Genomic DNA, 27,352 nt, shown 5'->3' with positions numbered 1-27,352 from the left:
GCCAGATGGGGCACTTCACCCTCTCTTCCTCAATGCCTTCCAACCTGCACTGCACAACACCACACCACAGGAAAACAAGCTCCTGAATCCGTCATCCGCTATAACTGTGAGTAAGCCGAACAGAAAGGTCAATTATGCATTTCATGGCCATCGGTCACTTTAAGGAATGATTAGGCTATGGCTATCAGAGATTTTGTGTTTTTCACCAAACATCTATAATCTATAATTGAAATTATATAATGGGCTCTCAGTCAATTCCACACATGCTCTACCCACATTATTACTTGGCCATACTTGTGTATGATGAAAGAGCAAAATGTGAATAAGTCAATGTCATGCTTTAATTCAAGTTAAAAAGATCAGAGAATCACACAGCTTAAAAATAAACTACATATTTAGCTGTAGTTTTTTTAAGAGTAAATTGGTAGGATTTCACTTTGTTGTACTGTGTCCTACCAACCAACAGGGTTTTCATTATTTCTGCAATATTGCTCAAGATCTCCTGAAAAAGATGTATAATGTTTCATGGTTTTTACACTCTTTCTGAATAGTTTCTGCTCTCGTTCGATTGCCTTGTGGCCGATCAGTCACTTGCTCCTGAACTCTTCAAATCCCTTTCTCTCTAGGGATGCTAGAGATACTGTAATTGTCAGCCTCAGTTGTGATTCAAGCACCAGTACTGCCAGAAATTTGTTTTGCAAAAATCAACCTCATGGCGGCGATATAACAGGCCCATGTGAAAAATGTGGGGCAGAGCTTCTGCAAAATAGAGATGCCAGGGTTAATGTGGTTCAGATAATACCAGTAAGACTCCCTAATAGGGAGATAAGCGACCGTCAGGTCGCAGCGTGATTTTAGGGCAAAATCTGTAGGAGCAGTGTCCAGAAATGTGTTTGAAAAAGTCGGCCTGAAGGTGGCGCTATATGGGACAGATCCATGTTGATGACATGAGTGTAGTAGACACACTGTGTACCGATTTGCGTGATTTTAGGGCAAAATCTGTAGGAGCAGAGTCCAAAAATGTGTTTTAAAAAATCGTCCTTAAGGTGGCGCTATATGGGACAGATCCATGTTTATGACATGAGTGTAGACATACTGTGTAGCGATTTGCGTGATTTTAGGGCAAAATCTGTAGGAGCAGTGGCCAAAAATGTGTTTGAAAAAATCGGCCTGAAGGTGGCGCTATATGGGACAGATCCATGTTGATGACATAAGTGTAGACACACTGTGTACCGATTTGCGTGATTTTAGGGCAAAATCTGTAGGAGCAGTGTCCAAAAATGTGTTTTAAAAACCATCCTGAAGGTGGCGCTATATGGGACAGATCCATGTTGATGACATGAGTGTAGACATACTGTGTACCGATTTGCGTGATTTTAGGGCAAAAATTGTAGGAGCTGTGTCCAAAAATGTGTTTTGCAAGAATCGGCCTCAGGGTGGCGCTAGAAGAGGGTCATGTGTGAATTGATGGGTGGAGGTTGTGATTTGGCAGGCAAGGAGTATATGTGCAAAATTTGGCATGGATCGGGGCAACGGTTGCGGAGATATGAGCAGGGCAAAAGTGTGACGTCTGACGTGTGACAGACAGACTGACTGACTGACGGACTCACAGCTGGTCGAGGATTTGATAGTAACTGCGACCTGACGGTCGCAATCAAACATTTGACACGTTTGACTTTGTTGGAAAGGTCAAGACAGAGTAGAACACTATCAAGATCTCCACCTGAGTTTGTGATTAAAAAGGTGTCATGACGGGGCAAGTTAAGACAGGTTACTCCGGCTCTGGAAATCTGTCTAAAGACTTTAAATCACTTCAAATATAGCCAAGATTATGGCCAGTATTACTCACTAGAGGTTCTTATCTGACAACTGCAATTTGTTTTATTTCGTAATGGGAACACGGAACTATGAAAAATGTAGCATGTGAGGGAAATTTTAAGGCAGGTCTATAGACAGTCTAAACCCCCAAGCATCTTAACTCTATACAAGTAATCTGAAGCATCAGACCTAATGCAACCTGATGTAAATAACTATCCTAAATCACCATGTAATCCCTACCTTTTCCTAAATCTGTCTTTAGAGGAAGGTCAGTCCTTGACAATGACAGAGACGGTGAGGTATTCCTGAATGTGCAGTCTGCTCTGCTTTGTGGTGCAATAGAATAGGTACAGCCTTTGCCAAGGCACTGTCAAGTGTTTGAAATGGGACAAGTCCAGGAGACTGAGGCTGAGAGCCCTGTGTGTGTTAGAGCATCCCACAGCTGTCTCCCTGCTGTGTGTGTGTGTGTGTGTGTGTGTGTGTGTGTGTGTGTGTGTGTGTGTGTGTGTGTGTGTGTGTGTGTGTGTGTGTGTGTGTGTGTGTGTGTGTGTGTGTGTGTGTGTGTGTGTGTGTGTGTGTGTGTGCGTGCATACGTGCGTGCATACGTGCGTGCATACGTGCGTGTGTGCGTGCGTACACACATCTGTGCATATGTGTGAACAATATGTGTGTATGTGTGTGTGTGTGTGTGTGTGTGTGTGTGTGTATGCTGTGGGGAGACACAGGGAGCAGGTGCGGTGTCTCATATGTAGACACCCTCTAATCCCCTCGTCCATCTCCCAGACTCCCAGAACACATTGCTCACTCTCACTCTCCATCTCTCTCTAGTCCTTGCAGCATCTCCAGGCTTGCCCCCCAGCTGTTCCAGGCTAAAGCAAGGACACATGGTGGCCGAAGCTGGCCAAACTCTTTTACACTTTCAAAGTAAAATGAACATTCTGGATTTGGCCATGCAATGCACAGTAGATGTGCTTTTTTGTGCGTTTACAGTTTACTTTCAATTAAGTAAATTCAGGAGGTTCATTCCCTTAAAACAGGAAAATGGCCATCTGAATTAAACTGAATGAATCTGAGCGAGTGGCCAATCACAAGAAAAACGAGTGTCAATTCATATTTTCAAATGATTGCATTCAAAGCAACTTAAAGCTATACTGTAAAGTTGCTCAACTTGTGGTCAGTAGCTCTATAGCAAACCTCGGTCGCGTCCGCGTCTTTCGGACGTTTTTTGGTTCTCACACCCCCGCGTCTGCCTCCACCTCGCCGAGATCTATCTTTTGAGGGGTCCCTGGTTCCTGTGCGTTCAGCCATTCCGGAGATACACTCCTTCACCCATGCCTCCCTGTGCAACCGAGTATACAGACACACGGGAGACTACAAATATGGCCGCCCTAGCGACCCCACTCCAAGATGCGCTGTGATTGGCCGGCAGTGTATAACCCTTGCTGTGATTGGCCGGTAGTATGATGACGTCATTTTGCCGCGAAATTCTACCCCCTCACGGCTCATAGAAAACATATAAAGAGAAGGCTTTTGAAGCTGAAAATAACGGAGTGGGGGTTCTAAAACTTTAGCGATTTAACAGTTAGGACCATTTTAAGATTTGTTTTATAAAAAAAGTTACATGGTATAACTTTAAACCATTCTCAATAAGGGTTATAAATATATTTAAGCTGTTCTCAGACAGACAGACAGACAGACAGACAGACAGACAGACAGACAGACAGACAGACAGACAGACAGATAGATGTAGTAATTCATAATAATAATAATAATAATAATAATGATAACTGTATTACTTACAGACTTAGAGGAATCCCTGTCAACCTTGGCCTCAGTCTCCCACAGGTGGTGACCATCTATAAAAAGGAGCAAAGAAAATAGTGAGACATTTCACAACAGTATAACCCAATACGGAAAAAAAAGACACCCTATTTGGATTCCCATTCAACAATGATGAAATCATAAGAAATGCAACAAGTGTTGTTATTATTATCTGTTACATCAGTGATATATAAAACAGCTGTGGAGAGCCAAGGCTATCGCAAACGTCATTTGTCTGACCCACAACTCATGAGTTCATATCCTTAGTCTGAGTCTAACTCCGTAACTAACAACTGTATGGGGAGGGGGGGAGCAGACACAAAAAAACTCAAGAGAAAGTTCAGATCGAGACAGTTGTAAAAACAGAGGAAGACAGAAAAAGACACAAAGACAGAAAGAAACTGAATACTGCTAAGAGACAGAGTCAGTCAGACGGACAACGTTTACAGATGGATGCACAGACAGAGCCGGATGGGAATCTGATGCAATTCTGAACACTGAGCCAGAAAGAGAAGAGTGACGTCTTTGGTGGATAGCAGAAACCTTAACTTCAATCCTGCGCATTCCCAACATGCATAACCGATTCCGACTAGCTCGGCTCGTTAAAAGAGCTATAAAATGGGGATTCCGATAACCAGTGGGCAGAGGATGACTGGAAACTGACGACTTAATCCTCAATTTTCACCATTGTTGAAGGCTCCTCATACACACACACACACACACACACACACACACACACACACTCACTCACACACACACACACACACACACACACACACACACACACACACACACACACACACACACACACACACACACACACACACACACACACACACACACACACACACACACACACACACAAACCAATATCAGCCTTTTCTGTCTTTGTGTTTTTCCTTACATAGCCTAATAATGTTTATGGTAATGCCCCATCAACTTAAACCTGTCCCAATAAAGCAGCTTTCCCCATCAGGCAATAAAACAGGGTATTTGTTGGAAAACATGTGTCTCTCACTGAAACCCAAAAACATAAGAAGCTTTTCTGGTCAATGTGAGAGAAAGAAAAGTCATTTTCACAATTTTCCCACAGTTTTATGACATTAAGAAGGAAACCATTGCACTTTCTTAATAACTTTTTTTTAACAAGGCCCCAAAACAGACTTGAAATCACTGTGAAAATGCCCTTTGCATTATGGAGACTGCGGCTCTGAGAACTTGAATGTCTGGCTGTGGCCATTCTGCAGGCCAGCTTCATTGAAGGTAAATGAACTGAGACGGGTAGCGTACTGTGCTTGCTCAGACGGGAGGATGCCTGCGTGGTATATTTGATAAGTGGCCAGTTAGAGTTGCATGGACAGCGTGATGGATGTGGTGTCCCTGGTCTGAGCCGTGAGGTGACAGAGATACGAGAGGCACATGATGACGCCTCCTATTATGTGTGCTGCACCGCCCATTCACCTCCAACTCCTCTTTCTCTCTCCCTTTACAGTATCCTCTCTTTTAAGTTACTACCATCCATCTATCCATTCATACACACAGTATAATAATTATATATATATTTAAAATATGTAAAGACTAAGGTCTGTCTGCCTGTCTCATTTTATATCATTGTCTGTCTGTCTGTCTGTCTGTCTGTCTGTCTGTCTGTCTGTCTGTCTGTCTGTCTGTCTCTCTGCACCGACTCTTTCTTTGTCGGTCTGTCTGTCTCTCTCTCTCCACCAGAATGGAATCCCTTAAGGAATATGTATCAATCCACAGGAGATAAACATGTTTTTCAGTTCATCCTGTCTCTATTTTGTTTCAGACACAATAAAGTACCATTTTTTTCTGCACATATTAGAACAGACGCAAAAAATATCAAACAGAGCAATTTGTCCTCTTTTTCTTTTTTGCCCTCCTCTTTGCTGCCAGGAAAATTGTTTTCCAGAAATGGACTTAAAATGCGTGGGCTACCTCTGTTTGAAAAGAGTGTACCGGATAGCTGATAACCACAGAATGTTCCAGAGCCATGGCAACATCCACGCACATCACTTTCACCAATCCAGTCAAAAATGATATACACACACACACACACACACACACACACACACACACACACACACACACACACACACACACACACACACACACACACACACACAGAGTAAATAAATAAATAAAAGCAGCTAGGCTACATTTGAAAACTTTAAGTGAAAGCCTCAATAAAACTAACCTCCCTCTTACCCACTGTTGTGGACAATATCCAATATTTTATCTAAAGTTTGCTAGTCCACTCAATGTAAAACCTCGCTCCCCCCGAAACCACCTCAGCCATATAAACCCAGTACGCCTCTTAGTACGCCTCACTCACCCAAGTGCCCAAACCCCATTCAACTTGGCCACAGCCCAGAGTTGCAGTTGAAGTCTTGATAATTCACATTTCTTTTAGCTGTGGTCTATACAAGTCATTACCATTGCACGGACAGACATAACACAGAGCAGTCAATGACACAGCAGGATTGGTGTACTGTACACAGCCAAGGCAGGCCTGTGTTGGGGGGGTGGGGGGTGGGGGGTGGGGGATAAACAGTATACAATACGGCTATTTGTCATGCAGGGTTTATAAAGGGAATCAAACGGCTCCTTGTGCTCCTTAATTGGGGTTGGGGTGGAGTAACTCTGGATGCCCAGAGCAAAACAGCGGGGTGGCATGTGCCCAAATCCCCCATAACACACGGTAAATATAAACACATGCGCTGCTGCCTGGGCCCATGTGGCACGTTGAAAGAGTTCCCTTGTCCTCCCCATCTGATGACTGAACCTTCTTCTTCCATTCCTTGGTGCCCTCAGAAAACACAGGGATCATGGGTGTTGCATGCAAGCAGTTGCATGGAAGGGGTGGGGGGGGCAATTGAGACAAGCCAGCTCTCCAAAACTAGCTATGATAAAGGCCAGCCGCAGAGGACATACTCAACTACTGAACGCTCTTCGGCACAGTGCAGCGTAGCCCCTTAAGGTGGTGCTGTCTCTGCACAATGTCGTCCGCATATAGTGTGTCATAAATCAAGCCCCTATTCATCAAAAATTGACCCTCGGGCTTCCACCAGCAGGCCCGTGATTTTATGAACCACACAGTGTAATTGATGAAACTATGAAGACTCTGTTTATGTGACTATAATTTATTTGTTTATGAAAACAACCATTGTTCTCAGAAGTGTTGGGGAGGCGGCCAAACCGCTAAACGTCTTCGAGTGGAAGTCATTGTTCTATGAATGCAATGAATCCGATCCAAAGCTCCACTGACCATGTACTGTACACCACGAGGGGAAAGCAAACCCCCTCCCACCAAAAACTAAACCATTTCTCTAAGGAGACCCACAAACCACTAGCTGGCAAAATATACATCTCGCTCTCTTCTGTGTGCGTGTGTTTCAAGAGGAACCCTCATTCACTGCAGCTATTAGAGTGCTTTCATCTTGGTCAGGCTCTTGCAGGTTTTGCCTGTTAAAAGGAGGACGGTTATCTGTAATTTTCTACGGGTAATTCCAGACAGCACCTGGCAGCTTCCGTGTGTGATAATCTTTGCGCAATTCAATTTTAAGGTCCTCTTACTTGCACAGTAACAGCAGCCAAGAACAACTAGACTAGAGCTGCTGGGGAAAGCCGGTCGGGAATGCATTGGAGAATCACGGGGCAGGCCCCTACCTGCTTGGACCTATTCTGCTTTGGCTCAATGACACAGAGACAGTGAGACTGGGGTCACGGGTCACATGCAGAAAGAGACACATCCTGGCTGGCTAAACTGACTCAGGGCCTTCACTTCAGAGAGAGACCATGAGTTATTCGCCATGATACTGACTGCTGTGGAGTAGGCAGGCAGCCATCCAGAATGCCTGGCCAGATGTGAAAGCGTTCTTTTCATAAGGGTGTTTCTCAATGTCTGACTCCTCCGCAAGGATTCCCTTCAGGCTCTCGCAGTCATTTTCAGCCACTATCCACAATGGTAGAGAAATACTGAGCAGAATCCTGTACTAGCTACATTAGTACAGGAGTATCCTGGAAAACCTGAGTTACAGTAGTTGCACGAGGATGTTGTACATCAAAAATAGCCAACTTACACGCTCACAACAGCTTGTAGATCATCTAATATCTTTGATTTATACTCAGCTGCAACGAAGTATAAATCGGGTGTAATATCCATCTGTAAATTCACAAAATATCTGTCTGTCTGTCTGTATGTCTGATTGTCCCAGACATATCTCGGCGCCATCCAACCAATTGACCTCAAACTTGGCGTGTGTGTCCCAAATGACCCGGGGTGCTTAGTCGAAATTCGGTCGAACCAGCAGTTTCCGAGAAACGAAAAACCACGAATATCTGTCTGATTTTTCCGTGGGTCTGTCGAGGATGCACCAAATCTCTGTGTGTTTGGGAGGTTGTGAGTATTGGCTTCCCTGATTGGCCAACCAGATCCGTCGGCTTCATTGATTGGCTTAGCTTAGTGTCACGTTTTGGCCGCTTCGCCAATATAAGTTGTAGGCTAACTCCTCCATCTTCAAATGTTAGATCACTCTAAAGCTTGATTTTATGTTTTAACATAGACATGGTTAAAACATGGCAATGATAGTCAAATTGCTAAATTATGCCATTCCTCTTACTGTATGTGTGATTGTGTTTTCCAATGTGTCTAAAAATATACCAGTAAGACTCCCTAATCGGGAGATAAGCGACCGTATTGTTTCCCAAAAAATATTTTTAGCTAATGTTAACATAATCCCAACAGTAGTCTGAGGGAGAACTTTGTGTTTGAAACGTTACAGAGTTATTTGCTGCAATAGGGTTAGGGTTAGTGAAAGTGAAAGTTTATTTATGTATCAATCCTATACAGTCCATTGCTCAGCACCTGCCTAAACTTGGGTTAGGGATGTGCACAGCTGTTCTCTCTTTTAATATACGTATCCCAACATTCTGCTGTGAATACCTTTGTTAATGGTTTAAAACTTTAGAAACTGCGGTGCATAGTTATGCAAGTATAATACAATTTACAATTTATAATTTAGGCATTTAGCAGACGCTAGGATGTAAGAATGTTGGCTGGTTGAATGTATTAGGCGGACCGACAAACACACAGGTTCACTACCAACAGTTGAAGGTCTTAATGGCCTATTACAATAAGATAGTTAAGAATCAGATTTTTTTCATGAGCAATACATATTCCTAGATTTTTATTTCATTCTGTTGAAAGTCTCTTAAACCAATTTTAATTTGTGTAAATCTTCAAGAGAAGAATATCTTGCGTTATTATACATTTTCACTTACAAGGATGAAGGTAACAGATCCATCTCTGCTCCAATATAATTCGTTGATGTACCTACTTGTCCTTACCCTACGTCTACGACTTGAGGCCTATTTATGCCAATTCTTGTGATCTCATGGATATTGTGTCTCACATGAAACCTTCCTTGTGTCTTGTTGATATTATACCGTCGACATTTCTTGTAGATGTGGTAGTAGTAATTGACCCTTACTTGCTTTCCATTTTTAACAGCTCCCTATTCTCTGGATCTCTCCCTGATTATTTTAAGATCACTTCTCTTGAGTTCAGCCTCTCCAAAACCCTGGTCTTTACCTAGCTCTGGTCCATAGCATTAGTGGAGTTCTCCCTAACGCTATGTTCGTCTACCTCCCAAATCCTTGGCAAATCCGGAAAGACCTGTCGTCTGGTCCGAAAATAACAAAAACTGTTTCGCCCCTCACCAAACCATCAGTGGACAGTTGAAAGCTTACTCTACTTAGTGGACGCGGGCTGAGCCCCCCACCACACGCTTAAAATAATTTCTAGGGCGAAATGAAAAATAATCCACCGGATGGAGACTCCACTTTTTCTAGTTTTTCACTATTTGTCGTCGCCATCACGGTGCCAACTCACTACTGCCGCACAGGTCAGAGGACCGAAATGCACCGCATTAACAGAGCATTTGTCGCGTTGGGTGTTATTCAGCTCTGCGACGTTGGAAGCGATGTTTCGTAAAAACAGTTTTCACCCTAGAAATGTATTTTAAGCGTGTGGTGGGGGGGCTCAGTCCGCGTCCATTAAGTAGAGTAAGCTTTCAACTGTCCAGTGATACCTTTGGTTTGGTGAGGGGCGAAACAGTTTTTGTTATTTTCGGACCAGACAACGGGTCTTTCCGGATTTGCCAAGGATTTGGGAGGTAGACAAACATAGCGTTAGGGAGAACTCCAGTAACGCTATGGACCAGAGCTAGTCTTTACCCAACCAATTGTTACAATCACATGCCCATTTCTAAATTGAATTCTAGTTTTGATACAACTTCTGGCAGACGTGAAAGACAATTATATATTTTAAAAAATTCAGTCACAGTAGCAAGACTGCAGAGTCAGTCCCATAGTATTAGATGTGAGTGCAGCTTGACACCATTGATCATGCTATTCTTCCTCAGGCACGCATTAATTTTGTAACATTGTTTTAACAGTGTTTTAGTAGTTGTTGTTACTGTATTATTATTATTGTTATTATTGATTTAACAGAATATGATCTACTTCAGAGGCGCGCAATGCATACAATAGTTTATAGTATCCCTATCTTTTTATGCCTTGGCACGCATACTGTGTTTTTCTTGCGATTTGCAGTGAGTGCCAGTGACTATCATTCATTACTTGCAGACAACATAGAGAAATTGCCCAACTGTCCAGTAGCACCTTAAATACTAAACCACAAAAGACCAGAGGTGAATAAAGGACATGTGCAGAGCAAACCCTAATTTCCCAAATGGACAGACTGGGTTTTATCAGTGGCAGCATCTTTTGGGCAGGCCGGGGCTGGGAGAATGAAAGGGAGGTCAGGTTGAGCTAAACTCAGATTACAGCGCTGATGTCTGCAGTACTACAGTGTATACAGTAATCTCTTATGACTGATTGGCTGTAACCAGGAGTGACAACTTAACTGATGTTATCATATATCTCTGTGTTGAGACAGGGAGGGGCAGACGAGGATGACTGCTATGTTTTTTAGAGGCTGGATGCAGAAGTACTTGGGAGCAGGTGGTGGTACAGTATGGACTCTCTCTTGCTCTCTTAAGGGAGATAGGGATTCCCTTCTGCATGACGCACGGAGAGCAACAATCACACAGATGCACAAACAAACACATGCATGTTGTTGATGCACATAAACTCTCACTATCTCACTCACACGTGCACACAACCACATCCAAACAAACACACTGATATGTACGTATATTGCCCATCCACATAGATACACACGCAAACAGAAACACATGGTTGCAGACACTGATACTAACAAACGTCCAACTTAAGAGTATGTTAAGGTCCAACTTGCCTTGTGAGACTTGTATTTGTGGGTGTTCTTTGCTGGAATATATGAAGGAAAACTGCACATTGGTAAGATAAATGGTTAAGCTCTCGGCAGCAGAATCCACTGCTCTGGATTTATGAGGCTGATCGTTAAACAGTTTCTCAGTCCTCTGCTTTGGCACGAGCAAAACAACAATAAAAACGGTATGATTTAAAAGTAAGGCATATAACAAATATTGTAAATACCTAATCCTATTTTTACATCTGTGTACACAGGCACTAGTTAAAATATGTATAAACATTATTGGGAAACGTTTCCATAGCTGAAATAGTATATGTTTTCAATGGATGCAATGTTTTGTTGCTTTAATTCACTTTGTCTTGACTCATTTAGTATCTCATGACGATGCCCTGGTTTTTCCCCCAGGAATGAAGAAATCTACCGTATCTATTTGCCAGTCTACCCGAAGACCAGCTGTAGAGAAGGTTCAATGGGATCCACAGGGACCTTAGAGCTCACAGAGTTAATGAATTGGGATATGGAGGCACACGAGATGCAGCTTGGATAAAGGATTGGAAGGATCCTTTTTTTTGTGGGGGGGGGGGGGGCGTCACACCAAATTCTGGGCCCTGGGTACAAGGATTCACTGCGGGCCCCCCATGAATGTTAACTATTAAAAAATAGCAGATATACAAGCTCACAGCGCTTTTCACGATTTTGAAAAATCGTGAAAATGTGTGCAAGAAACCTATGTCAAGGACCCCCAAGATGATATGTATTTGGCCACGGACCCCGATCTCAAAATATTTAGTTCCAGGGACCCCCAGAAGCAAAATTTGAGTTAGAAATGTTCGCTTAAAAAATACATATGTTCAAAGATTGTCACACATTTTCAACTTTTCAAAAATAGCAGATCTACAAGCTCGCAGTGTGAGCTTCTATTTTTCAAAAGATAAAGTTATTAGGCCCCCTCCACCTTGGGCCCCAGTAACTCAGTCCTACTTTCTACTACCCCTTGTGACGCCCCTGGGGGGGGGGGGGGGGGGGTGCATGGCTGTGGTGGAAGCCTGGCTTAAGGGTGTTTCCGTGGTAGGTTTGCCCAGGAATCCAATGCGAGTGCCAGACGTGGGGAAACCCTCATCAAAAACAAGGGAGCACACCCACCATCAACAACAGCCGGCCTGCAGACAGAAGCACAGCGCCGGGCCCTAAAGATAGTCGGCTTCAGATCTGCTCATCAGGAGAGTTCTGAACCGCTGTGGACAGACAACTGGAGAACTATTGAGCCAAACTCAAATACGTCGTATAGACTCAGTTGTACGCTTGGAAAAATCGCTTTCCTCCGTCGATGAGATCAGAGAGGCGATAACAAAGCCTGCTCGTGCACAATCACTTCTTGTTTTGGTAAACAATCCCACTGCTCTATTGTGAGTCCCCCCCACAGGACTTTTCTTTTTCACAGGTGGAACAATGTGACGGCTTCCCTCTCCATTGGGTGACTCACCGGGGGCTGATAGCATCGCACGTGTTTACATCGCTCAGCCTCGGCCCAAACCATAGCTCACGTTGCTTGTCTAAAGCTAATCAAGGAAATTGCTGTTTGTAAACCACCTCGAATCAACATCTGGGAACACTCGCCGCTCCCACCAAACCAGAAGAGCTTAGAGTAAGAAAAGGAGAAACAAATACTGCTGGGGGATGACAGACACACGTGTGTGTGTGTGTGTGTGTGTGTGTGTGTGTGTGTGTGTGTGTGTGTGTGTGTGTGTGTGTGTGTGTGTGTGTGTGTGTGTGTGTGTGTGTGTGTGTGTGTACGCTCGCACACACGCATGTGACTGCACAAACACGCACTCACCGCAGAAACACATGTAAAGTGTGCATGCATAGGGCACGTGCATGCACAAAATACACATGGCACATGCACGCCCACGCACAGGCACACGGGGCATATGCTGCGTTTGTGATCCATTCCTCCACTGAACAGGCAATGGAAACTTCTGCAAATGTAAATGTGCTGGGTTAAAAATACAGCGCATTAATGTGCACCACATGTGGCACTCTGGCAGCATGGTGGATATTTTGACGGCGGGGGAAAGAGGAGGGAGGGAGAGAGAAAGAGAGAGAGAGAGAGAGAGAGAGAGAGAGGGAGAAGTCCTGGGGTTACTCCAGTGACAGAGAGGGAAACACACACACATACACACAAAATCCCATCCACCACATAGTCTTCGACACACGCACGCACGCACAAGCACACACGCACGTGACGCACGCACGAGCGCGGACACGCTGCCTCTAAAACAGCTTAACGTTGGCTCCAAAATACCCTCCTCTACCTTGGGCCTTTTCCACGAACACCACCTTGGAGTCGTGCTGGAAGTTGTGTCCGCTGAGGAGCATCCTCTCCCCGCCGGGGGCAGGGCAGGTCTCCAGGCTCTGCTTGTCCACCAGAGGCAGCTCCTGGGCCGATCTCTGGGCTGTGGGAGGGAGAGAGGAACCGTCCTCAGCGCTCAGCGCTAATACACACACACACCCACTCCCCATGCAGACCCGAGCATCCAGATCCAAGTTAGAATCGCAACCTCAGACGGCTTTCAGGGAGCTGTCGTGGCTCCTGCGGCCCTGCCCCCTTCTTCTCAGTGAGAAATGAGACTCTCCTTTTGCCGTTGGTGGAGAGAGAAATCATCTGTGTTGTGTTTATTTTTGTGATTCTGGTATTCGGTACGAATATCTTGCCATGAACTGTTTATCATTGTATCGTCGTTCTTCCCCCCGTGCTCCTTTTCGCTTCCTTTCTGACTTTTTCCTGAAATGATTTTATTGTATTCATTGTTTGTTTGTTTTTCTGTCTGTTACTGCAGAGTTGACTATATCTCAATTGGAATGAGAGTCAACTTCATCATGACTAATATGGAGAGATAAAGGTGAAATGTGGTTGTAATTAAGTCTTTGGAAACAATTGAATCACGTTGTGGACAAACGTTTTGGTCAAAACTGTTGCTTTATGGCAACGGTTTAACAACCCGACAATAGTCTATTTCAAGAGGCTGAGTTCATAGTTATACCACTGATTTTCAGTTGCCTCATACGACTTGATCTGTATGGTGGCTATCATTGCCAGAACCGCATGACACAGAAGCTGATCTGCTGGGGTTTGTCCAAGTTCACAGAAAGGTTTTGCAGCATGAAGTCAATAATCGTTATTGAACAAAGCCTAACTGACCATTAACATGGACAGATATTACACAACGATGATTTAGATGCATGAGCCACGAGGAAGAGAGCCCTGTGGAAGCTAATTAGTAAAGCTGTGTTTAAAAGGTGCTTTTTAAAACCGCAGTCACAGAGTGCTTTACAATGGGTTACTGTGCAATACAAAATGAGAATAAGGCACATAACTCTACAAAAATAAACCGTGGATAACATTAAAAGACACGGTACAAAAGGCCTAGTTAAGTCTTTGAGGAAAACGCAACTGCACAGAACTGTATTCACACATACTGCACATTCGAACAGTGGTTGTCAGGAGACTCAGGACTGCCTGAGGGGACTCAACATACTGTAATTGCTGTGGGTCACAAGATTATATTATACTCTATGCGGTATGAGAGTTGTAAACAACCAAATCATCAGAGTTCATTTATCCATTTAACACTTTCGAGTTCTTAATATTTGGCACCCACATTTTGGGCATGCAATTATAGCCAAAGATTATTATATTATAATTTGAGAACAGCCATTTCCTCAAACGTTGTGTATAGGTGAACAACGTTCAAAATGTATTCACTTTTTTGTTTCTAATTTTTATTTTCTTAGTCTGTTTTCTTAATGATTTACCATTTTAATGTAGCATTTTGAGATTTGCTTCAAATGTAAAGTCCATTACAATTATGATGTAAGGATATATCATATGAAAAGAAGATCTACAAACTCACAACAATTGGCGATGCAACGTGTTGTAAGCTTGTAATAAAACAGCTATTTTCTCCCAAATAATATCCAAGTGTATTAATACTCACAGCATTCGATGGGGTTGGATGCGGCCTGCAGGGACACAGTCCTGCCTGTGGGGTGGCTGATGTGCACCCGGAACACCATCCGAACGCGGGTGTTCTTGCGCCCGATGTCAGTCTCGCCCTTGCGGAGCTCAATGTCCGAATTACGGAGCTTCAAGATCCCCGCGCAGTCGATTCTGGACGGAGAAAGACACAATGGTCAGAAATGGGACTTTGTGAGGATAGAAAGTGCTAGTGGGACCCCAAAAAAAGGTTTTAAAATAGGAAAAGTGAAAATTCATGGTGTATCACCTTTAAACGGTACACGAGAGAACCCCTTTGGGGATTTCCCCCAATGGGAAGGATTGCATATCATTTAAAGAAAATCACACCTAGTGTAAAGTGGCCGGTGCTATTTAAGAGTTAATTTCATTAAGCGTCCCACGAAGCTTGGCCAATGTGACCCTGGGGGTACAACAAACTTTGGACAAACGGACAAAGCCAGATGTTGGAGCTTAGCTCCTTCCAGGAGCACCACTCAAAAATAAATAATTTTTACAGTCCCCTAAACTTTCATCACTCTTCATAAACACCCCATCCTCAAACCCTGCTTACCCCACTCCTCTTAAGTCTATGCCACATTGTCATCTAATGTTTCACACTTTAATAGTTCTAGCTTTTCCATATTACATTTTAGTTATTTCCCATCTCCTTACTCGATGCTGCATCTTGTGTATCTTGTATCCTGGTGAGTTGATGAAATTGGTATCCTGGCCTTAAAATGTATTTTTTGTTACTGTTAACAAGCATTCTCTAATCAATGAGATTACGGAATATAGAGCATACGGATGACTTATTTGCACCAAAGAGAATATCACTCTTCCTTCAGTAATGCCTGGTTAACTATCAACTTTTAAACTTATTCTAGCACTCCCTGACATTCTTCACCAGATATTGAGGTCTCTGCTTTACTGGAGAAGCAATCAGGTGTTGATGCTCGAACCCCAGCTGTTCAGCTCTCCGCCTATGTAGACAGCTTGCACTGTGCTGTGAACAAAACCGCATTCCGAGGTGTCTATTCAATGCCTGACAAAAGAGGGTTCAAACGGCATAGTGCCAAAATGAGAAGAAACAACTTATTTTTCTCATTCTGGATCCATCGCAGGCCGGTTTAGTGTACGAGTTGAACGTATTCGTTTTCAGCTCTCAAGCTCGCCAGCAGCTCTTGTGGCCCTGCGCCAGAGAAGCTCAAGAAAAACTGAAAGCGAAGTTGATTCATGGCATAATTTAAGACATGCCTCTAATCCTGACGACCTAAATCACGATGAATGCACATTTGTGAAATATTACAATGCCCCTATTCTGTGCTGCGCCGCAGAGCATCTATACGTCACGTTAGAATGCATGTCAGAATTAATAAATCTCAAACAAATCCCTCGCCTATATACCGTAACCGCTCTGAGGCGGGTCCTCCCTGAAAGAAAGAGGAAACCATATCCTGAGCTGCAGGAGTTATATAAGGGGAGCCTAGCCTACAGTATGTGTTACATCCATTAAACAGTAGAGAAAGTGCTGAGGCTAGCAGGCTGCTACCGCCTGGAGCTCAGACACAGCCCAGACCCCCGTTAGCAGCTTTGAGGTTCCCTCCAGTAATCTGATCGCAGAGGCTTATAAAAGTGGGAAACCCGCTCTTCTGTGTGCAGAGGGCACCCCGTTCCAAATGCGCGCACGCACACAAGCATGCACGCACGCACGGACACACATACACACGGATCTCCCCCAGCACAGCTGGCTCTTATTACAGTAGGTGTCATGGGCATAACTTTCCAGATAGTCACTCCATCATTTCATGGGGGTAAACAGTGGAGGTCCTCTACGTCCACTCACATGGCTCTCATGTTGTTCTCCGGCAGCAGGGGAATCTCCAGGACCTTGGTGTTGTTTTGCAGAGCCTCGTGGCTGGGCGTGGACACCGTCTTGCCCGTGATGCGGTGGACCTGGTAGAAGGCGTGGGGCCGCAGGAGCCGGTCGTCCGCCGTACCGATGAACAGCTGCAGCGTCAGGGGCTCGCTCTCCATGTAGCCGTGGAGCTACGTGGCAGAGGAGACGTCACGTTACTGTGCATGTCTCAAGGTTTCAATTAGGGCTGTCACGATTATGGCATTTTACATGACGATTAATTTTCTCTCAAATAATTGCGATTAACGATTTAATTGTGTTTTTGTCGTTGATAATTACGTTTCTGTTTGGCTTCTAGGCTTTGAAGTTGCACATGGTAGATATGACACATAACCTAAATATACAAATAAATTACTGACATATTTGACAACTTTATACTTAAAAAAGAACATTGATAGTGGAAATAGCCGATCTACAAGCTCACAACGCGTCGCAGAGCTTGTAGATCTGCTATTTCCACTATTTTTGACATGGAAACGATTATGAGGAAATCTTATGAAAGATAATCACGATTATGTCAAATAACCACGATTAGACGATTATGTAATAATTGTGACAGCCCTAGTTTCAATGTTTTTATTGGACAGGAGCGAAGAACAACACTTAAGCGAGGATAGAGGGAAGTAGGGCTGCAACTATTGTTCACTTCATAAGATTTAAACCCATGATATTGCTTTTATTCAGTGTGATTTGCAACAGGTGCAATAGAGAAATGAGCATCAACTCCTAAATCCGTCCGTTTGCAATTAACAACTGAGGGTCAGGACTGCAACAGAGTTGATTTCGTCAACTAAAACTATGACGAAAAATGTTTGTCGACTGCGTTTTTTTCACTGACGAAAACTAAATAAAAGCGAAATAAAAAGTAAGCTATGATGACTGAAACTAAGACTAAATATATTGACAATGTCATCAAGGCCTGCCAAAATACATTTTAGTTGACTAAATCAACTGTAGATTTAGTCACCTAAAATCTTATGATATTTAGTCGACTAAAATTAGACTTTAACTTTTCAGGTGACTAAATTATGACTAAAACTAAAATACATTTTATCAAAAGACTATGACTAAAACTAAATCAAAATCTGCTGTCAAAAACAACACTGGACAGCAAGAGGGAAACCTCAAGTTTCCAGCTTATGTGCTCCCTGAAAGGTCAAATTATTACATTATTAATTTACAAGAACAGAGATGAAAGCTATGAAGAGGGGTATTGGAGAACTTATACCCACTTAAACCCTATATACTTAGTTGATGGGTGTCCCCCAAAGTCCTATACTAGTCTCCCTCCTGTTTTTCCTCTGCACTAAATATTCTTGACAAATATAGCCTATCTTCATGCCTAACAACGTATCACAACAAGACGCATTGTGAGCTTGTAGATCAGCTATTTTCATAGAATGTTTCCCCCATAATAGGGATGCTAGAGTTCATGTGATTAAGTTCACAACCACTCACACACTAATGAAAATCGAACCTCTGTTCGAAGTGGAGCTGTGTGTGTGTGTGTGTGTGTGTGTGTGTGTGTGTGTGTGTGTGTGTGTGTGTGTGTGTGTGTGTGTGTGTGTGTGTGTGTGTGTATTGCAGTTGATGCTCAGGGCAGGCTAGACTCAACAGCACCTCTCTGGTCACCCAGGGTACTACATACAGGCTACATACAGACCCACCCACCCACAAACATACCTACAAACATACCTACACACACGGCCACGTATAGGGAGCTTGTGTTCCACACAGCTCCAAAAACAACACTCTTTGATCCGCAAGAAGCCATGCTCTATGGATGAGGGTTCAAACAAAGTGTCCATTTAGGAACTTGGTATCAGTCCCCTTTCTAGTTTATTCCTTAATTTACCACCAAGGACCCATATACACTTTCTCCATTAATGTCAGTCCAATTCTGGACTGATTGGCTGTTGGTCCTACAGTAGTTGGAACTCAAGGGCAATCGCTGCCACAGACCGGCGCAAAAAAAAAGCAAAAGAACCTTTAAGTACAAAACAACTCTGTGATTTGCGAGAGCGGTCAATGCCCACTGACAAGACCGAGCCAGTGTTACAGTGAAGCGAAGGTCACGTCAATTACGCCAGGCCCCCCGCTAATCAGGGTCAAGGAAACATCTCGGTGCTGACCCCCCAGCACCTCAGATCTTTATCAGTAAGATGATCCTGGACAGGATGCGTGATTTAGTTTGCAGAGGTGCTCAGAAAGAAAGCCTCTCTGACTGTATAGAGCTGGAGGGAGGGCTTGGCTCAACGGTTCTAAGAACTCCCAGATCGCTATAGGTGTTGCTTGACAGGAGGGCCCACTGCCAGCATGACCTCAACCACCCAGACTGTGGAGCGGAGGCATGGAGCCCAAACCCACCGTCTGAAACCCGAGAACAGCGGCTACTGCCGACACGCTGCCCCAGAGCTATGCATGTTATCTATACAGCTTGACAGGTGAGAAATTAGGAGGAGAATACTCGGCGTAGCATGTCAATATGGCTGAGTGAAATACAGAGGGGAGTCATAACAAGAAAATCACATTTTGTAAAGCGGCGATGGCAGGGTGGCCTCGTGGGTAAAGAGCTCTGCTCTGTCGTATGATGTTGTCAAAAATAGCAGATCTAATAGCTCATGATGTGTCGCATCTGCGATATACTGTGAGCTTATAGATTGGCTATATTAGGCACGCAACTCTGTCATATAATGGTGGTGTACAATACGGACTTAACTGAAAAATCATAGGTCAAATATGTGTCCTTGAGCAAGACACTGAATCCATAACTGCTCCCTCCAAAGTTCGCCTTGGATAGGAGCATCAGTTGGAACGCCAAAAATATAAGAAATGCATAAATGATGCCTGCTGTCTTCACCGACATATAAAAAGCACTGAACGCTCCCAAAATATGAACAAGGGCTTTGACTGGGGAAGCACAACATGTGATTTAGAGGAGGATCCCTTTGAGGGTTAAGAGCCTGCAAAAGCACTGTATATTTGTGTAAGGAAATGGGTTGCTGCCTAGCAATGCTGTTTATTTAGGCAGCAGGGAGTGAGTGTGTGTGATGGAGTGAGAGGCGGCCTTTTCACAAGGCTGAGCACATTTCTTCATAAATGAATTTCGTTACAGATTGCAAATTAGCCGCTCACAATTGCAGTCGGTGACATAATCGGTACCAAAAACATTAAATTCAGTGGTGTTATGTGATGAATGGGATTTCTTTGGCTTTAAAATCCATTTGTTGACAGGGGTCCCCCAGAGCTCTATACCAGGGGTCTTCAACGTTTTCAGGCCAAGGACCCCTTAGTTGAGAGAGAGATGAAGCAGGGACCCCAACAACCTTTTCATAGATTCCATATAGTGTAATTGTTTGACAGCACGATCATCAGTATATTTTGGATTCATGTCAATTTGTGTTTTCAGATATTTAACCACTTGAGCCGTCAATACTTAATAAACTGGACCTTTCACTCTGTTCTTAGTCTGCTCTTTTCCCCCTCTACACCAAACCTCTTTGCCGAAAATAGCCGATCTACAAGCTCACAACGCCTAGCAGCGCGAGGCATTGTGAGCTTGTGGATCTGCTATTATTGTCTAAAGTTCTCAGAATATGGATGCTACGGTTCAAGTATCTCGCAAAGATTTGTAGGACCCCCTGTAGTAACTCTGAGGACCCCCTAGGGGTCCCGGACCCCCTGTTGAAGACCCTTGCTCTATACTAGTAGGCACCCTTTCTTTTTTCCCTATACACACCAAATATAAATAAGCCATCCACAAGCTCACAACACCTCGCGATGCGACATGTTGAGAGATTGTAGATCTGCTATTTTCGCCAGCAGTTCGCCCGAGAACAGGAACACTAATGTTCATGTGGTAAATGGTGCTATTATCTCATTTATGTAAGCATTAGTGATGCATCTGTGTGTTTTTGTTCTCCAAAACCAATTTACAGTTTGCGGCAATCAGATTACCATAATCCCATTATGTGTAAGACATTACTCCTCAACGCTTGCCGTTTGACAAAGGCATTGCCTGCGCCCTGCCCTGGTTCACATTATCACCCACTAGAGGAATGCCAAGACTCCGGCCGCTCAAGGCACCAGAGAGGAGCAGAGCCAAGTGAGGACTGCATGGGCAGCCTCTCCATTCCTAGCACATAACCTCGCTGCTCCAAGTGATGATCACACTCACACACACACGCCCCACCTACAACAAATACACCCTTATGGGTCCATTTCTACACTCCCAGAGTTCACCGTGTAACATCTGCAAGTAAGTTTGATCCTCTTTGGAGTACCATTAGTACAGTATGTGTGGGGTTGGCCATACAATGAACACCACAAAGGTTTTTAGACAGCCACAGGAAATTCGATTACGTTGAAAGCCTGTTTTGTTCTGTGATTGACAACTCGCTGTCTCGTCCTGATGCTGTAACCACCATCCATCTAGCACTCTAGGTGGATACGTAAAGTGCTACTAAGCATTTGTCTGGATTGTCAAATTGACAAGGTTAAATATCTCTCTGTGTGTAGAATGTGAAAGCAAATGTATGTACCGCAATTAGAGTGACTAATTAGTCCTCGGTCATGTTTTTGATTCACATGACAGCTTAGTTTGAAAAACTAGGATGCTTCTAGGTCAGTTTGGGCAAGGGGGGTGGGGGGGGTGTCATATAAATATATCATTGGATATTGTAAACCCAAAAGGTTAATCTCATGTCCTCCTCAGCACACAAGATCTCCTTTCAGACATCGAAAAAGTTAAAGTAAAATATTTGGATTCGAGACGTAGTGGAGTAAAAGAATAGGACATTTAAAAAATACTCAAGTAAAGTACAAATACCCCAAAATTGTACCCAAGTACAGTACTTAAGTAAATGTACTTAGTTACTTTATACCAGTGGTTCTCAAAGTGGATTCCAGGGACTCCGTGGGTTCCTTTAGGGGGGGGGTCTAAATTGACCCATACAAGTCTGTAACTTTGACAGTGTACAAATGTTCCATTTGTACACTGTCAGAGTTAAGGGGAGACCTTGAAATGTGAAAGTTTGAGAAACACTGCTTTATACCACTGCATAACTGCAAAGACAGAACATGCTGCTTCGGAGAGGACACACTGCAGTCTGCCGTTGGAGTAACGGCGAAAAGTGGGGATGATTGAGACTGGAGGCAGAGGCCATGGCATTGAAAAAGAACAGAAAACACAGGGGCTTAGCTGTGCTGGACGTAGCGGAGCAGGAAAGCAAAGGAGAGAGAGAGAGAAAACCACACAGAACAAGACGCCTCCAGAATAAACTCTGTCAACGTTTTTAGGGCTGGGTTTGCCTCAGAGAAGCAAACGAGAGGCTTTCGTCTTGCTCATCAATGTCCACAGTGGCAGCGCGGCTGCAGCAACAGTGAACCATGTAATCAGGAAGCAGCAGAGAGAAGGAGATTGGGTTGCTTTCGTCCGTCCGTCCCTCCCTCCTCCCAGCATCTCCATCAGAGGCCTGCCAGAAGCGTGTGTGGTTTGCAGCCCCTGCCCACCTCCGCCTCCGCAGGACGCGGTGCGCGATGATGTCAACCATACACACGGGAACTTTCCTAAACAAAGGGAAGTCTGTGCATTTGGGGTGGAAGCGAGTGGTGAAGAAGGGAAGGGGGCGGGTGGCGGGCGGGCAGGCAGGCGGGTGGGTGGGTGGGTTTACTGGGTTGGTTTGGTTGAGGTTTACACAGAACACACTCGCTCCATTTCAGCCGGGGCACGTCCATTAAATCATTAGCACCTAATCAAGGACAAAAACATGTTCCCTGCACAGATGTGTAGCTACGATTAGGGACACGTGGATTGTTCAGGGGGTTCAGGGTTCCTTGGTCCTCATTCAACCGCTGCATCCTTAGTCAAGATCACCAGGTGGCCATGAACACAAAGCACCACCATGAGCACGTCTAGATACATTTCAACACGTCCAACCTTAAAGGGGATATGGTGATACTTTATTACCTGGTAACTACCGTACTATAAACTGTAAAACGGTACAGTAAAATCAACTTTAAGATATGCACTGGCAAAATATCAAGGTATCCCATAGAAATGACAACTCCACTTGATTTCTCAGTACATTTAACTAGTATACAAATGGACCTGTAAAGAGTCAATTTGGTTCCAATAGTACACTGCCAGGGTTAAATGAACACTCAGGATGTTGTGCTTTCTCTTATTATTCATGGTTCTTTGATTATTCATGGTTCTTTGATTCATTCTGAGACGAAGGTCAGTGGTGTGGACAGGCTAATAGTTTGATGGGGGAGGGGGGGGGGGCGGCAAGGAAACCTCAAAACCAAAACAGAACGGCGGTTTGCTCAATACTTTCTCTTCAGGCTTGGCCAACAGAAAGCTATAGTACAGTTGGTTAAAAGCTCATGACTAAGCTCTACTGGCCCACACCACCTCTCTTTGTAACTGTCTGCGCTGCACTTGAGAACGCAATGGAAAAGTTTGAGTCACCCATGTCTGGACAGGAACTGGCTGAGTGGACCAGTCTGTCTAATAGCATACCTATGGTATTTCATTCAGAAATGTGACATCTTCAAATAGCATCATAGCCAGGTCATGATCTAAAAAACACACGCCTGCTCATCTATTTTAACACAAAGTTGAAAAAAAAAGAAGAAGATGGAGAAAGCGGTAAGGCGAGAAGTGATGGGGCTAACAGTGATACCACTGAATGGGGGCCCCGGCCTAATGGCAGTACCGTGTGTAAGACGAATCACAAGAGCAGTCTAGCAGACCTGAATGACTGGATGTCCTCCCGCCATGGCCTTGACTGCCCCCCTGCTGCCCTCCGTCTCATAGTGGGCACGGTGGTGGGATTTGGGCTGGATGTCGATCTGCAGACTATATGGCCCCGAGCTGGATGGAAGCTGCCAGTCAAGGGCTGGGAGAGATGGGCTACGAGGAAGGAAGAAAAAAACACATTCACCACGTCAACTTTTAACGAGAGGGGAGTAGAGCTTATTTTAGATGCGCTTATCAAGTTGGAACGTGTAGAATGCAAAAACAGCACAGATAGGCCGGACCTTGTGATACGCTCGAAATGTTTTGTTTTACAAAATCTACTTGAACCTCACCATGGCATTGCAAATATGCAAAAACGTGTTTCCTCTCTCCTTATATGAATGTTTCAAAATACACCTTGAAATGTTTGGGTACTTGGGTTGCGCTGCATTTCTCATTACTGGTACTTGCTTGGATCTGGGCTGTTGTTGACAATACTGTTCTTCATCATTTAGAAAATGTGAACAGATTATTTTCAGGTGTTAAGTTAAACATTTCAGACCAGAGTCGTTCTCTAAATTGCACTATTTCCTTACCTGACATATTGCTTTGGCTTGGACCATGTGTATGGATGCTGTGGCACATCTAGGAACCCAGCGCAGAAGCTCTCCTTCTTTAAGGCCAGACGGGCTGCTGGGTGGTCATCCTGACAGAGCTCCCCGGGACTCAGTTCCTCTCCTCTGGGCTCCAACTTCAGGCTGAGGGCGGAGTTTGGATCTAGGCTTGTCTTTCGGGCCTTTGTAGGAACCCCTTCCCCCAGGTCGGCCAATCCATCTGTACTCAGGGCATTGATGGCCGCCAGTATGGCCGAGTTGGTGTACTGGTTGGTGTTGGCCAGCCAAGACTCTTCTGTCACACTGAGGCGTGGGGAGGTCTGTGGGGACAGCCCAGGGGAGTGGTTGGGGGAGTACGGAAATTGGAGCTTGTGGGACGTCGGGGGGCCACCTCCATTGAAGGTATACTTCCTCTTTGCGCCGCAGGGGGAGTTGGGCCTGCTGGAGCCACGCGACTGACCCATCCAGTTGTCATCGGTCACGCTCGCACGCGGCGAGGTGGAGGGGGAGTGGTGCGGGGAGCCACCCTTGGCACAGGCCTCACCCGGTAGGGCGAGGGTGGAGCCCTTGGGCGACACGCAGGGGGACTGCCACGGGGAGTTCTGGGGAGAGTTGTCGTAGTTGTAGGAGAAGCCCGACTCGTAGGACGAGGCATCAGAGTGACAGCTGCGGGATGATACGCTGCTGGCTGGGCTGAGGCAGCTGGGGTCTCTGTAGCCGTCGGCGTTGGGCAGCGTCAGCGTCACGATGGAGTTGACACGCTTGCCGGCGGGAAGGCTGCTCTCCTCCACCTCATCCTCTGAAAACTGCCCGTAAGCTGTGATCTCGATGCGCGGACTCTCCAGCGCCGGGGCCCCGTTTGGACGGATAATTGGGGATGAGTAATAAGCCGCATTTCTCATGTCCTCTTGGCTGCCGTAGCTTGGCGGCTGGCTGACAGAGACCGATATAATGGGGCTGGATTGGAGGCCGTGGTATTGGGATGGTAGACAAGGGTTGCCCAGCGCGAGAGAGAGACTGACATTTGGGGTGTAGCTGTAGGCATCTGAAAAGCAAACAAATTGAAATTGTAATCATAATAATCAAACACACATTCACTGGCTCCATTACTAAGAGGCTTATTGTAACAGCTGCCAGATTTTGCATTATGGGAGCTGTTGCAGTGTTGCCTATAATGGCATTAGAAACGGCATGCCTGGGACTAGCTCCAGATCTCTTGGCTAACCAGTAATGTAGTGATGTAGTGAGGCATGCACATTTCTCTTTCTAAATGAAAGCTAAACCATCAACCTCAAACCATCAGCCATGGGTTTTCCCCAAACACAGTCTTAGTTATAATAGCACACAGTGGCCCCATGACATTTAAGTCAGAACACAACCTCCACAAAGGAAGAAAGGTGAGACACAAATAAGAGAAAATAACCAACATTCTAAAACCACATCTAAAAATAACTTAAACGAGAGACCAGGTGATTACCCTCCCCGATTCCACACGTCACATTTATGCCACAGAACAACATACATGCAGCGGCAGCCATATAACACTATAAAAACACTGGTGCTTTTGTTGGCTTCTTTCAGCTTTCCCTCAGTCCCTCAAAAAATAAACGCAGGAGGCACATCTAGTTGGTTTGCATGCCACAAAATGTGCATGCTACCCAGCTCAGCAAAGTTAATGGGCCCAAGCCAACTCCCTCCACCTCATATAGTTATGAAGTACACATGAAACTCAGCCTTGCCACAAAATCTGTGGCAGAGGCTGAGGTCATGCACATAAGGGCTAGAGAAGCAGGGGAGTTATAGCCTACATATTTACTGTATGTGAATGGAGGCTGTGGTTTGCATGCATGGGGCTTAGCAACCAGTACAGTACAATATTGATGAGAGCTACTAACTGTCACTGCTATGGGCAGACAGACAGCCTACAGCTACCACAGCTCCCTGTCTGAGGCTAATTAAAAAGAATTAGGGGCCCAACCGTAAAGACGATGACATCAGTGCTGCACCATATGACTCCTTGTAATAAAAGGAAAATTATGTCCACATTTAACATTGTGGTGTGACACAGTAGCATTGCAATGTCTGTATTCTAAAAATAGATCACTTGGGGTTGTTGCTCTTCAGTGGACTGGGTTAGATTAGCCTGTTCCAACAGGTAAAAGAGGACACCCTTTGGATAACTATAGGCTCGATATTGATATGTGAGTCTTTCGTGGAACACAATATGTTGTCAAACTTTTTAAATTTGTATTTTTATAAGAAAGACTGGATTCTAAGAGCAATTCCAGTCACAAGAGAAGTCAGTCCAAACACGCCTATTTTGCCCAAATCACCAGGGAGGGGCACACACGCACGCAGCGCGCGCGCGCGCACACACACACACACACACACACACACACACACACACACACACACTTGCAATAATAAGGATTTCATGTTTTACCGTTTATACATGAATGTATGAAAGTCGAAAAGCCTTCAAAAAAGAAGCCAGCTGTTAAGAATGACAATTAGTGTAACATTGCATTATAAATGTGATACAGCTGTGTATACTGTATAGCCCAATGTAATGTCATGAGACAGCTCTCCAAACGCCAGGATCCCCATGGTTCTCTAGCTGTAGGTCGAACTGTGTAGATAAAAACTGGTAAATCAGACTCACCCTCTTCAGCAGCTTTCATTTTCGTTGTAGTAATACCACGAAGACGTAGCCTTATCCTATTATTAACGGAATCAAACTTTGAGCAAAGTAGCAGACGTGCAAGATCGCTTATCCATAAAGGGGGATGTTATCCAGCTGTTGCAGTTAATCTTCTTTCAGCGTAGGCTACTTACAGACTACAGTAGAGTTCGTACGAACAAGAAATCGCTTGATTAAACTTAGCATATATTTATAAAATTATTAAGCACCGATCCGAGTTATTAAAAAAAGGGAACACGTTGTTTCAGATAAATCTGAACGCTCGGGATGAGAGCATGCCTGAGATGCTCACGGGTGGATGCCCTTGGTTTTGATAATATTTGTGTCCGTGTGTGGAAATAATAATACCACTGATAGGGAATCCTGGCTTGTCTGGGAGTGTGTGACGCA

General features: G+C 44.6%; 1 protein-coding gene across 1 annotated transcript in view; it reads right to left on the bottom strand.

Moving 5' to 3' along the window:
- nfatc1 (nuclear factor of activated T cells 1) overlaps positions 1-26,942 on the bottom strand; it is a gene marked incomplete at both ends in the record, with an annotated part of 45,176 nt that extends 18,234 nt beyond the window's left edge. Inside the window, 7 exons of the mRNA XM_080734773.1 lie at positions 3,619-3,674; positions 13,288-13,428; positions 14,971-15,143; positions 16,834-17,036; positions 23,662-23,821; positions 24,244-25,306; positions 26,924-26,942. Coding sequence (XP_080590899.1) covers positions 3,619-3,674; positions 13,288-13,428; positions 14,971-15,143; positions 16,834-17,036; positions 23,662-23,821; positions 24,244-25,306; positions 26,924-26,942 — 1,815 coding nt within the window. The remainder of the gene's footprint in view (positions 1-3,618; positions 3,675-13,287; positions 13,429-14,970; positions 15,144-16,833; positions 17,037-23,661; positions 23,822-24,243; positions 25,307-26,923) is intronic.
- Positions 26,943-27,352: the final 410 nt, after the last annotated feature.

Source organism: Nannobrachium achirus (genome assembly GCF_963921795.1).
Source record: "Nannobrachium achirus genome assembly, chromosome: 10".
Classification (NCBI taxonomy): domain Eukaryota; kingdom Metazoa; phylum Chordata; class Actinopteri; order Myctophiformes; family Myctophidae; genus Nannobrachium; species Nannobrachium achirus.
The sequence above is the reverse complement of the archived record's forward strand: the minus strand, read 5'-3'. Positions and strand labels throughout refer to the sequence as shown.